At 31.9% G+C, this 13,501-nt stretch overlaps 1 protein-coding gene across 1 annotated transcript; it reads right to left on the bottom strand.

Annotated features, from left to right (window-relative positions):
- Positions 1–5,912: 5,912 nt before the first annotated feature.
- LOC133195514 (uncharacterized) lies at positions 5,913–11,258 on the bottom strand. Its single transcript, XM_061331376.1, has 4 exons — positions 11,200–11,258; positions 9,370–9,445; positions 8,731–8,927; positions 5,913–6,351 (listed from the first exon to the last, which is right to left on the bottom strand). The coding sequence occupies exons 1-4, from the start codon at positions 11,249–11,251 to the stop codon at positions 6,008–6,010; spliced, it is 669 nt and encodes a 222-aa protein (XP_061187360.1). The 5' UTR covers positions 11,252–11,258; the 3' UTR covers positions 5,913–6,007.
- Between the last annotated feature and the right edge of the window lie 2,243 nt (positions 11,259–13,501).

The raw sequence follows: 13,501 nt of genomic DNA, 5'->3' as shown, positions 1-13,501 counted from the left end.
CCCCGGACAGACTGGGGCCAGGGAAAAGTACAAACAAACCCAGATAATACTGAATGGTGCGTGAGTAATTTTATATATGTAGCACATGTACCTTGCCTGTCCCCGATAACCTGCAAAAATACAACTTGCAAGGTAACGCTAGATTATCATTACTTAAATTGATGCTGGATGCTAAGTGCGCTGTTCCTGTCTGTGGCTCTTGCAAAATAATTTTTGATGATTTCCCAAGTGAAGTCTATGCCACGTTGACCAAAATTGTACTTTCATCTTAGTTCATCATGAGAACAACCGTCTTAATTCCTGTGTATAGCGGAAACACGCTCTGTTTTCTGGGTCAAGGTGTGTAAATAAGAAAACAAGCGTCCATTTTTAACCACTACATTAATTTCTTAATCCACCTATCGTAGTTAACGCAGAGATAACACTGGGTAAAATTTAACCACCTTTTGAACGACCGGACACAGGGCATGGGAAATAATCAATTGCATCAATTCATTTGTAACGTATATTTTTATTGCTTTCATTTTTACAATGTAAGCGCACATGACGGAATAAATGTATAAGTAGTAAATCTATTTGTAAAACATCAATAGTCGTCCGGGAAATAAATGAAGAAAAATACACTGAAACGCAAAAGAAACGCAACAAGCAGTAATCTACAAATATTTGAATTTTTTAGCTAATGATTTTCAAAAAATGAATACACTTAGGTAAAACTTGATTTGAAAACATCAAAGATCTGATAAAAATGTTAAATGATTATCTTTTAACTTTAGAAAGTAACACATGACTGTTAAAACACCCCCCACCCCGGCCATTCAATTACAGCGTGCAAGTCTGCCATGCACAACAATTGCATTTTCCAGATTTAATTTTCCAGCTAGAGCAACGGAAATGCCTACTTAAGTCATTTTCAGGAAGCCTTGGCATCGCTTACAGAAAAGATAGGGGAATTTATTTTTCGGAACATTGCTAATTGACTTATGATAAACAGATACAATACCTTAAAAGCCCATATTATTGCCAAATATTTTGTTAAACATGCAATTTCTGATATTTGTTAAGCAGACTCAAACTTAACTTCCGGTAATGGTATGAAAATCATTCAACCGTTAAGTTGCCGATATTTACAAAATTGAAAAATTCCTTACTTTTTAGATACAAAATGATATCCTATATGTAATATTTCCCCCTAAAATATGATGTTGCATTTCTTTTGCATTTCAGTATATTATGATTTTGTTTTATTCAGAAGTGCCCGTAATTCCTAAATTCTTAAATTTAGTCTTGAGGCAAGGCACATACTCCATCATTTTTTTTGTGAAAATAAAACTAAAGTGAATAGTTTTTTTTTTAATTTATAGTCCTAGAGTTTAATCTGTCAACGCCCATTAATCAAAAAACTTGATCTCCCAGATTGAATGCAATTGATTTCATAATCCTGTATTTATAGCTGAGAAGTTACTATTACTACTTTATACATGTATAGACATACCCTTGTACTTTTGACCTCAAAATCATGAGTCAAGTGTGGAAAATGACCGACCAAAATATTTATGCAAGATGTACTAATTATTAGTTGGGACAATTACTTGTCATGTGCAAGATTAATCATGAGCTCGATCAAATTCTTCCGAAAACAATGGAAATTAGTCCTGATCATCTATTGATTAAGGCACGCGTCTGAATGATCGAGACTATAGAGAAGAAGATTTACGGAAAGTTTCTAATCGGATGAAAATCGAACAAAACGATACCGTTTTAAACTTTACCATTTCCTCAAGTAACTGTTGGCTGCATAAAATATAAATTAGATTCAGACACATGTATAACCTATCATCAAAAATATATTTGACTTAATGAATACGTAGAGTACGTTTTTATGCGATAAGTAAAACTTAGTGTTCTAAAAGGGACCTGACGTTTTGTCAATAGCAAATGAAAAGCAACTTTGTATATTACCTATGAAAAACATATATATTTTTAAAGATGTACTTCATGGAAGTAAATATATTGTGTATCTCGTAATTTATACAGGGAAAGAACATTCTGATATATAATCTTTTTAGTGTATAGTTAACCCTGAATTCTGAATAACTTCTCCCACCCCGATCCCATTCAACAAAACTTAAACTGGCAGCCCGGTTCTCCGGGTTGTAACAAATTTGAGAAGACAATTTAGGATTTTGCACGCAAAACAAGGAGAAATATGTCATGTTTCCAGACTGAAAGTAGGGCATCCCTTTTCAGTTAACGGTAAGACCGAGCGGCTTTAGTACAATGTTTGTCATTGATACAAAATTTCACCCCTTTTACTTGTACTCTTTTTATCTTAATAACAACATGATCCTCAGATTCACGTAGTCGTGAATATATATTGCTTTGTCTTTGAAATGCTTACCTTAAGTTTGATGTAAGAATGTGTACTTCAATTGGCAGATCACTCAATGGTTAGGTCGAGTGTTAAGTATTCCAAGCATTAAAAACCATAAACAACTACAGAAACCTCTTCAAAAGATAAGGAGGTGTGTTACTTAATACTTCAAATTGCTGAAAGAATGATGATTGCGAAATCCAGACTCTCAATTGATATTGTTAGGAATATATTTTTGTAATTAGTTAATTGAATACATGTACACGTATAAATACATAGAGCTATTCTGATGAGTCATTATAATTAGTGAATTAGCTGCGTGTATAGGTATACATACATATAAGACTCTACGCTAGGTCATTGTGATTTCTGATTTAGATACATGCACAAAGACATACTTGTAAACACACAGAAATAACTGACTGGTCATTGTGATTTCTGATTTAGATACATGCACAAAGACATACTTGTACATACACAGGAATAACTGACTGGTCATTGTGATTTCTGATTTAGATACATGCACAAAGACATACTTGTAAACACACAGAAATAACTGACTGGTCATTGTGATTTCTGATTTAGATACATGCACAAAGACATACTTGTACATACACAGGAATAACTGACTGGTCATTGTGATTTCTGATTTAGATACATGCACAAAGACATACTTGTAAACACACAGGAATAACTGACTGGTCATTGTGATTTCTGATTTAGATACATGCACAAAGACATACTTGTACATACACAGGAATAACTGACTGGTCATTGTGATTTCTGATTTAGATACATGCACAAAGACATACTTGTACATACACAGGAATAACTGACTGGTCATTGTGATTTCTGATTTAGATACATGCACAAAGACATACTTGTACATACACAGGAATAACTGACTGGTCATTGTGATTTCTGATTTAGATACATGCACAAAGACATACTTGTACACACACAGGAATCACTGACTGGTCATTGTGATTTCTGATTTAGATACATGCACGAAGACATACTTGTAAACACACAGGGATATCTGACTGGTCATTATGATTTGATTTAGACATACTTGTACACACACAGGGATATCTGACTGGTCATTATGATTTGATTTAGACATACTTGTACACACACAGGGATATCTGACTGGTCATTATGATTTGATTTAGACATACTTGTTCATACACAGGAATATCTGACTGGTCATTGTGACTTATGAAAGATTGTTTTCCTTCATTTTTTTCTTTTATTTAAATACCCAATATTAAGTTGACGCCCTCAAAATTTACCTAATTCCAGATCAACAATATATAGCCTGTCAATCATTAAAAAAAACAATAGCTACTGATTTTATTGACAGGCCAGCTGCCAGTGCTACCGGCGACTGAGTTTGCATGTTTTGCAAACAATTACCCGGTCACGCGTAAAACGCTTTCATGTACCGCATGAATAGTCACTTTGTATGTATACACTCTGGTTAAAAAATTCAAATCGCTAAAATATTGTTTTGTAATTATCTTTCAAAAAATAATTGAGAGTAGATAATGATACATTCACTAGACTTTATGGGTTTTTTTTTTTCAATCTCCAATGTTGTTTGGTACTTGTAAGCGATATGACGTTCAAGACAACTCAACTATAGAACTTTCCGAAGAAGAAATATTAATAGCGGATATTAGAGGTTTTCTTTCAAATTTCAATTTGGAAGTGTCGTTCTATTTTTAGCAAAAATTGTTAATAAAGACAAACAGATTATAAAATACAAATCAATCTACACTATTCGGTGGAAGAAATGTAACAATCATTGATCGAATTTCCTCTAACGTATATATTCGTATATTGGAAAGGGTGAAGAAAACGAACAGTGATCGATCTATTTAAAAAAGTCTACAAACAATACAAATTTGTGAACAGGGCATAAAAACACGGACCCCGGAAATTACAGTGGTGAATACTTTGGACACGATTGTTGGCCAGAAAAATAATTGATATTCTGTCTATGGTACATGTCGGATTGTCCACACGATAAATGAAATCTCTTTATTTCAATATTTACACTTATTGAATGATGATTTCTTTTACTGACGATTAAAAAATATTGATATGATTGCTTTGTAGTTTTCGCTCGTGATTTTATTTTTCTTTTCTTTTTTTTTTTTTCTTAAAAAAAAAAGATACTTCTTTGTAATTTTTTTTCCTTCAAAAGATATCGATGAAAACGTTAAGTTAACCAATTTTATATTAAATTATAAATAATTGTTTACAAAAGTTTCTCTCAAAATTAGGCAAAACGCGTAATGTTGATCCTGATTACCAAAGCCAGACTTTCTGTGTACTACAATGTGTATAGGTTTTTTTGACATTTTGAGTATTGGGGCTCTCCAGGTAAATTAAGACCACTCCCTCTCCTCAGGTAACCGTGCGGTAAAAAAAATTGAGTCTTTAAGGTTTGATTTTTTTAAAAAAAAATTTAGATATACACTCAAAACATTATCTTTGCCAATTTTAAAATTCACGAATCTCTTTCTCTGAATATTGACATAGAACATGTGATATTTATTGATAAGACGAGAGGAACATTGGCATGTAACACTAAAGAAAATTAAAAACACATTTTACAAAATAATTTCATTCATTGTAATGAGAATGGAGAGAGTTTGTCATATGTATAATATATGATTAAGAAAAACTTATGAAAACAGGATCTCTTTCAGTCACCAATTTAATGCCACTAAAATGTCTTTATTTTATGGAATAACCATTATATATTAATTATTTAAGTCCTACTGTGCAATACACTAAAAGTAATTGTTATGCATGTATCTGATGCTAGATAAAACTTTTTTTGTTCAAATTGTTACATTTGCTAACAGCTTCCTAAAATATAAATTAGATCGATCATTGTACCTTATCTTCACCGTTTTCATTGCCACTATTTTAAATCCCAGAATTAGTCTATTAATTTCAATCATTTATCAAGAAGGAGGAATGGTCCTTCATATCGATAAACGTGAGTGTTTCCTTACAAGATATTGAGTGTGACGTACATGTACGTATACTATACAGTTCAGTTTTGAACAATATCTAAACATCTGGCCATCCTTCTATCGCTTTCTGTAAATACACATTTCTGCACGTTGTCTAACTGGTGGATATACATGTACATGTTTATTTATTTCGAATTTATCATATCTACCGCGTGAGTCTTCAATTATTAGCAGTGTACTGTATTGTTACATCTGAAATAAATGCTATTGAAAATTAGTTAGTGCTCTGTAATATTTCTGTAGGGGAATTGAAAGAAGATTACTATTGCAACTTAATTTTTGATCCCAGCAAATTATCAAAGCCTTACATTAGTCTTTAAATATGATCTTTAAGAAAAGAAAATCGTTATTGTTTTTTTTAAATATTCATAAGTATTAAGCAAACTTTAAACATTCCTATTTGGAGCAAACAACACCCATCAGTAAGCATTGTTAAAATGACCCTGAGTGTAATATTCATTTCATAATAGCAAAAAGTCGAACAAATATTTGCCTTTGAAAAAAATTCATTTTGAAATTTCAGAATGCATTCATGAGAAACATTTAAGCATATTTAAAATTCAAATGCAAATATGTTCTTAAATCAGCAGAACAACCGTCTGCCACTTCGTCCTCGGTTTGGGATAAATCGTCTGCTTCCTCCTCTGTTGCCTGGGAGACGGCTCCTGCTTCCTCCTCTGCGGCTCGAGACACGACGCCTGCTCCATCCTCGATAACTGACGCTTCTCTTTCTCAGCTCATCATGAACTATGTATGTACGACGACACTCATATCGATCTTGACCACCCTGAATTCTCTCCAATCCATTCTGCCAGTTAGCAATATTTAAGTTATGACCCTCATCACCACCACCGTGATTTCGAGCGTCTTGACGCCGGTAGGCTAGGATACGTTGAATTCGGTTTATTTGGGCATCCACGTTTTGACCTAAATGATGGGAAAAATAAAAAAAACATAATTTTGATGCATAAACGTACATTTTCAAGTACGTAATTAGTCAGAAAAACCCTCATTTTTATTGCAATATGTAAAAGAGTTAAAAGTTATGAACAAAATTCATGCCCCTAGGAAGCAATTTCAGTTGGGAGGGGGGCACAACCAAACATTTTCAGTTTGGGGCGGGGAGCTACTGAAAATTTTTAAAATTCCTTGAAGAAGCAAAAAAAAGGGGGAGGGGAACAAATGTTTTATTTAGGGGGCACAAGCATATAGTAGCCATGTTTTCTATAGTATTCTCTATATCAGCAAAATTATTGGGGGCACTCCCTCCACCCCCCAACCATGATTGAAGAAAGGAAAAAAAAAGAAAGAAAAAGGAAAAAAACTATTTGTAATTTTTTAAATTTAAAAATGTTTTCGTTAATGTAACACTATTTGAATAATGCTGTATATAAACAGGTTGTTCACATGACCATAAATTCATAGTTAAGTCATAAATTATCGATGTGATTTCAAAGTGACGTGTTCAATATATTATATTACAAATAACATTGAGAATGAATTGCTAATGTATTTTAAACTGTTGATACTTTTTATGCAGACGACACTGTAATTATGGCCGAATCAGCCGATTAACTACAACATTCACTAAACGAATTTCATACATATTGTTCACAATGGAAATTGCAAGTGAATGTTAAAAAAAAAAGATTCTTGTATTTTCGAAAGGTCCAATGTTAAAAAGAAAATTTTATTACGACAATTTAGTTATAGAAAATGTTAAAGAATTTAAATTTTTAGGCGTTGTATTTTCACGTACAGGTTCATTTTGAAAAAAAAAAAAAAAAAAAAAAAAAAAAAAAAAAAAAAAAATTAAACAGGCACAAAAAGCTATATACGGCATTATAAGAAAAAGTAGACAATTTAAATTTTCAGTTTACTGCCAGTTTGATCTTTTTGATAAAGTTTTTATACCAGTTTTATTGTGTGGCTCTGAAGTATGGGGTTATGAAAATCTTGATGTTATTTAACGCTTACATCTGAACTTTTAAAAGCATGTAGCTCCACGTACGCAAGCATACATGGTTTATGATGAAATAGGTCGTTTTCCTCTATATATCTTAATATATTTTAGAATGATCTCATACTGGACAAACTCTTTTCAGGACCGCAAAATAAAATTGTAAATATGGTATACAAATATACGTATTAAAACTTTATTGTGATGGAGTTTGACAAACTCTTGGTTAAATTGCATACCGAAAATATGTAACATGTTTGGTTCATTAAATGTTTGGTACCAACAGGGTGTCAATATCAATTATAAATGAATAATGAATAAGTGCTGCTGTTAAGCAAATATTACAAGATCAATTGATTCAGAATTGGTTCAGTGACGTAAATAATTCCTCAAAAGGACAAAATTACAGAATCTTTAAAGAAAATTTTGGATTTGAAAATTATTTTTTGTAAATTTCCCCTAAATTTAGAAAAATGCTTTCAAAATTTCGCACTACAATCATCATATGCCAATACAAAATGGAAGATGGTATGGTATATCATTATCTGAAATTTTTACACTTTGTAATAATGGTCAAATTGCTGATGAAATTCATAATATTCTAGAATGCAAATCTTTAGCTAATGTACGAAAAAATGTCTGGGCAATTATTATTCTCACGGATCGAATATTATTAAATACACGGACTTTATGTCAACCCAAAACGAAAAAAATCCTTTAAAAAAAGTGTATATTTTTATCATAAAAGTTTATGACGCTGTCTGTCCTCCTTGATATGTTCATTTCTCTCTCTCTCTCTCCCTCTCTCTCTCTCTCTCTCTCTCTCTCTCTCTCTCTCTCTCTCTCTCTCATTTTTACCATTTTTTGTATATATATCTATATATCTATATATCTATATATATATATATATATATATATATATATATATATAGTTTTTGCACCTCTGACCAGTTTGTTTGATACGTATATATGTTATCAATATACCCCATGTGCCGATATTTTGATTTGGGCGATTAAACTGAACTTGAACTTGAGATTTATACTGTTGAGGTTTAAAAACAATAAATAACTACAGTACTAGGAAAATATTTGCTATAAATCAGTCAAAAATGAAAATATAAGTATATATAAGTAATAACGTATCATTTCAAAACATTTATTGGGATGTAAATACGGTTTGATATGTGAATAAATCTACCATAAATCCGTTCGGGCTTTCTGGGAGTTCATTACATATCCAACACGTACATCGCTATAAAAGTTTAAATATGATACCTTATTTCTTTAAAAAAAAGGGCTTCGTTGAAAACCATACATTTAATATAATGAAAGATTAACGTTTGTACCTGCTTCTGCTTGCACTCTGTAATAATCTGTTGACGTAGCAATGGCGTTACTGTATGAAGTTGCCCCTAGTGGACTCCAATCATCTATTAATCCGTCACGTCTCAAACTGTTGTAAACACGCAGGAGACCTTTCTCATAGTAATATGCCCGGAAGTACTCGTGTTCAGCTCCCAGGATACGCCTTTTTTCTCTATGCCTGTCATATAAATGGCTTAAAAATGAGCCTGTTTTAAGCAAATATTTTTTTTTAAACTCTATGGATCAGATTATGTTGAATGACAAAAAAACTGTAAAGATATATGGACTTTATTCTTTTTGATGATGTGATGTTAATTGTAAGAAAAGAATGTTTACATTTGCTAAATATAAATATTCTTTCAAAACAAGCAGGTATTACTTGAAAAAGTCCAAGTAAACAACCTAAAAAAAACTATGTATGATTTTTGGGTTTCCATGAAGTCTTTAGATCTTTCATAACATTTTAATTTTTTGCTTTTGTACTTTTTCTTGAAATTGTTTAATCGTTTGTTATAGAAAGCCGTAGGGTACCCCCTCATTTTTATCATTTTCCTCTTATAAATATAGAAAAATAAATATTGTTATTACGCAACATTTCATCTACAGAACACATATCTCACCTTATGAAGGTATGGCTACCGATGTCACTTATATGTACTCTGTTGTCACTGTCAACTTTCTCTGAGAGTGATGCATCTTGGAAAAAAAATTATGTTGAAAATAATCATGAAAAATATATATCAAAAATGAAACCATATTAATATTTTCTTATACATTTAAAAATAAACAAATCTGCAAGGTTTAAATGATATATAAATATTTAACAAAAATAAAATCTTCAACATTGAATTCGAAAGGCTGACACATTTTTGTTAGATTTGAATTTAGTGCAATGATATTGTGTGTGATACGTCTGTAAATGCGAGATTCTTTCGTAATTTGCATTTAGGCAAACGCTTCATGTAACATTTTACCAAGAATTCTATTAATCAGGGTATTTCCAATATCAATTCTATTTAATTATGACCACTCTCTATCTGACGAGGCGCAGTACCGCTAAATAAGGTGCATAATGGAAATATCGGCCTTTTCTTAAAAGATAAAAAATATACTCTTTAAGGTTGGGCGATTCTTTTAAGTTCTCCACTAATGTGGGACAAATGTAAATTAGTTAAAATCTACATGCTAAGGACTTATAGATTTTCCTTTAAGACATGTGGCAATTACGTGATTTAAGCAAAAATACTTATAGCATTGAGAGTATTGAAGTCATATATAAATTAAAATATTACAAGGTCATAAAGAAGTTAAAAATCGAACTTTTATTTATAAAAAGTTACCACAACCTTTTTAGTTCGTTAAAAAGTGTGGCAAACCTATATAGAAACTGCTTTCGAATTGTTACGATTATATTTGTTAGGCCATATTGACCGCGAGTTGAATATCTTGCTGGTCAACTGCATTAGATATAGAAGTAATTAATTCATTTGCAAGATTTCAACAGGTTCGCAGCACTTTTAAAATATACGACAGTATCACTTGACTTGGGAATGTACGGAAAACGTAGGAATGAAATAATGAAATAGACATCACATCCAAGCTAATGGCCCCAGGCATATCTGTAACTTATATTATATCAATATTGCATGTAATAGAGAGTAACATTGAAAACTTTTACCCAAGAAAATTATTGTCAACCGAGGCGCAGCCTTCAATGTTACCCTCAACTACATGCAGTATTTTTTATATTATACTAAATGACTTATGTTTTATACAAATACAAATAAAAGTGAAACGATCACATATATTTCGCGCAGCCAATATCTTTTTTAATATCACCCCTCGTCAGACATTGTTAACTGTTGCTTTCTATCGCACCAAAGGACATAGTTTCATCATTCAGAGCTTAACTATGTTTTTTAACAAATGTTTTTCGACGAATCAAACTCAAGTAATCTACATGAAAGTAAAATATTTTTAAATCTTTTTATATTTGAAACAATTATGAAATAGTAATTTAAGATAACTTGAAAGTCTGCAATTTTGAAAAAAAAAGTTTAACTAACAGTTTTCACTCTATGTCCTTAATGGGTATATATTACATACTCGCTGACAATAATTTATAACAGTTTACCGTGTTCTTAGTAAGTAAAAAAGATAATAGAAATTAATAAAAAAAAAAAAACCAACCCAAATGTTTCTTATGCTCACACTGGTGAATACATTATAGCTCACATCATTTGTTTAATATCTCGTTTAAATATCTCGTTTAAAAGATTGAAAAAAAATACCAGTCATTGAATGAAAAGAAAATATTGCTCATTAAGAGACACTATTATAAAGATAAATTTAAGGTTGCTTGATCCTTTTCTGATTTTAATGATTTTTTAACCTGGAATTATTTGATAATTAAATGGTTTTTACAAACAAATTAACGTAATTCTTCTCACCTTCATTTATTATGAAGATCAACAAAACAATAAGGAAGGGCTTCAGATGCATTATCAGTTTACCTAGTAATAAATAAAAACAGGGAACATAAGTGGCATGTATTTAATGTTCTGTTTAATATGATTTCATATTCTGCTGCAACTAAGGTAAGCTTGAGAATGTTGCAATGAACATATCAAATATAGTTACAATTACTTTTTGCAATATATATTATCAAGACTTAGAATGATTAATCAGACCGGTTTCTTTCAATCATTAATTATCATGAATACTAAGAGGATGCTTACTTGAAATAATCTTACCTCATCTGAGACTAAGGACAATGCAATGAATAGGTATGCGGAGTTAGCTTTTATATAAAAATTTTCTAAGTAGTTGGAAAATACATTGACGCAAAGCACTTAGGCGTAATTGGCAAAGATAAATGTCACCCTTAAAAATTAAAATATTTCGGAAAATGAGCACTTCAAGTCCTCTGAATTCAAGTTTTTGTTATTATTAATTGTTCGCAGCTATGTTAAGGCTGTCTGAATGCACTAAAACATACAGTTTTTTTTTTGTTTTGGTCTGTGTTGTGATTTCAATTTTGAATTTATATGTAGAACCAACTTGCGAAGGGAATTTTATCAGGTATCAAAATAACATATTTTTGTGATGTCACATGACTTCAAAAATCGCCTTGGCACAAGTGATAAACAAAATTATTGTGAATGAATCAATTAATCGTATCGTATTGTATACATAAAGTGCAGGGGGGGGGGGGGGCAAGTCCGAATTTTATTTTTATTGTAAATATTTCACGAGAACTTCTTACCAACACATATGAGGGTATTTTTCACTCTTTATACTAAATAGGCGATAAACCAAATTATCCCCCAGCAAGAGTTAGTTAGAGAACATACTACTCTTGTAGATTAAGAGAGAATATCTTCAATTTATCCGTATTAATCACTTGTACCAGTCTAATATATCCACGATGTATAAATTCTAACTCCTCAGATTTGCGCACGGGAAAAGGAGAGCATTTCACATTCTACTTTTTGTTATTGTTTGAATACGCTATATATCAGACAAGAGAAATAAACTACGATGTCAATGCAAATATTCTCCATAACACTGAAGCTTATAAACAATCCAGACACCTGAATTTAACATCAACTAAATATATGAAGAAAACTAACAGTATTCAATCTCGAAAGTCCAATGAAACGATACAAATTTGGAGCAGAGCAACACGGACCTCAAAATTTAGAGGTGGGATCAGGTGCCATGGAGGAGTGAGCATGCCCTGCCGACAGGTCACACCCGCCGTGTGTGCTCTTTGTCATGATCGGGAAACAAAAAACCGGAAAAATCCGTAGACAGTTCAGTGTTTAAAAAATGGCCTAACAATTAGTATGAAAAACGTCAGTCAGCATTTGACTCAATAATAGATTGTATTTGCTGATAAGGTCATTGTATCAACCGCAAAACTTGCGAAGAGATGACTTCAAACGAGACTGTTGATATCCTTGTTTCGTCAACTTGCTTGTCAATAGCTTGCCTCGTTTTAGAAATTGTTCATACGTAGAGCATGCTCTTCCGTATAGAATCAACTGAGAGACATACATGTCATAAGACTGGAATGTATAATTTATGACACTCTCCCCGTCATGTCAGCTCAAATTTGCAGTAGCATGATGGCATATGCTATTATGACGTCATATTTAGGTAGTTCAGAGACGTTACTGCTGCTGGTGCAATGTGATATTTTACGGACAGCCTTATCCTAGCCGCGTTGTCCTACAAGTCCTTTTCATAGTTTTTTTTTTTCATCATTTTGGATTCCCAACGTTTCAGCATGAGAATCTCTGAAGAAACACAATTTGTTAAAATGCGCATCTGATGCATCAAAATTGGTACCCTATTTGATTTACAATATAGCTATAATCAGCGATTCATAAGTGAAGATCAAACCTCAACTTTTTTCATTATTATAAAGCAAATACTCTGCCTATAATTTAACAATGTGGAAACATTCAGTGAATAATGAAGATTTGATTGATTAAGACGGCTTTTAAGCAAATTCAAATTTGTTAAATTTAACTTATTTGTACCTTTATATCACATGTGCTTTACACTTCTACGAATCCCTTTCTCTAGATTGGATTCGTCAGATCCGTGGTAAGAGCATATTCTACTAGCATCGTTAAGTAAGGAATTGATCCTAACGTTGCTGGGTGGAATCCCACTGCTGAAGATGGACACCAGTCATCTCATACAGAGGTCACATCATATAAATAATAAATGAATAATAAACCT

The sequence above is a fragment of the Saccostrea echinata genome, unplaced genomic scaffold, assembly GCF_033153115.1.
Source record: "Saccostrea echinata isolate AGI-Se365-2 ecotype Australia unplaced genomic scaffold, CSIRO_AGI_Sech_v1 ptg000029l, whole genome shotgun sequence".
Lineage (NCBI taxonomy): Eukaryota > Metazoa > Mollusca > Bivalvia > Ostreida > Ostreidae > Saccostrea > Saccostrea echinata.
This window is presented reverse-complemented; position numbering and strand designations above follow the sequence as displayed.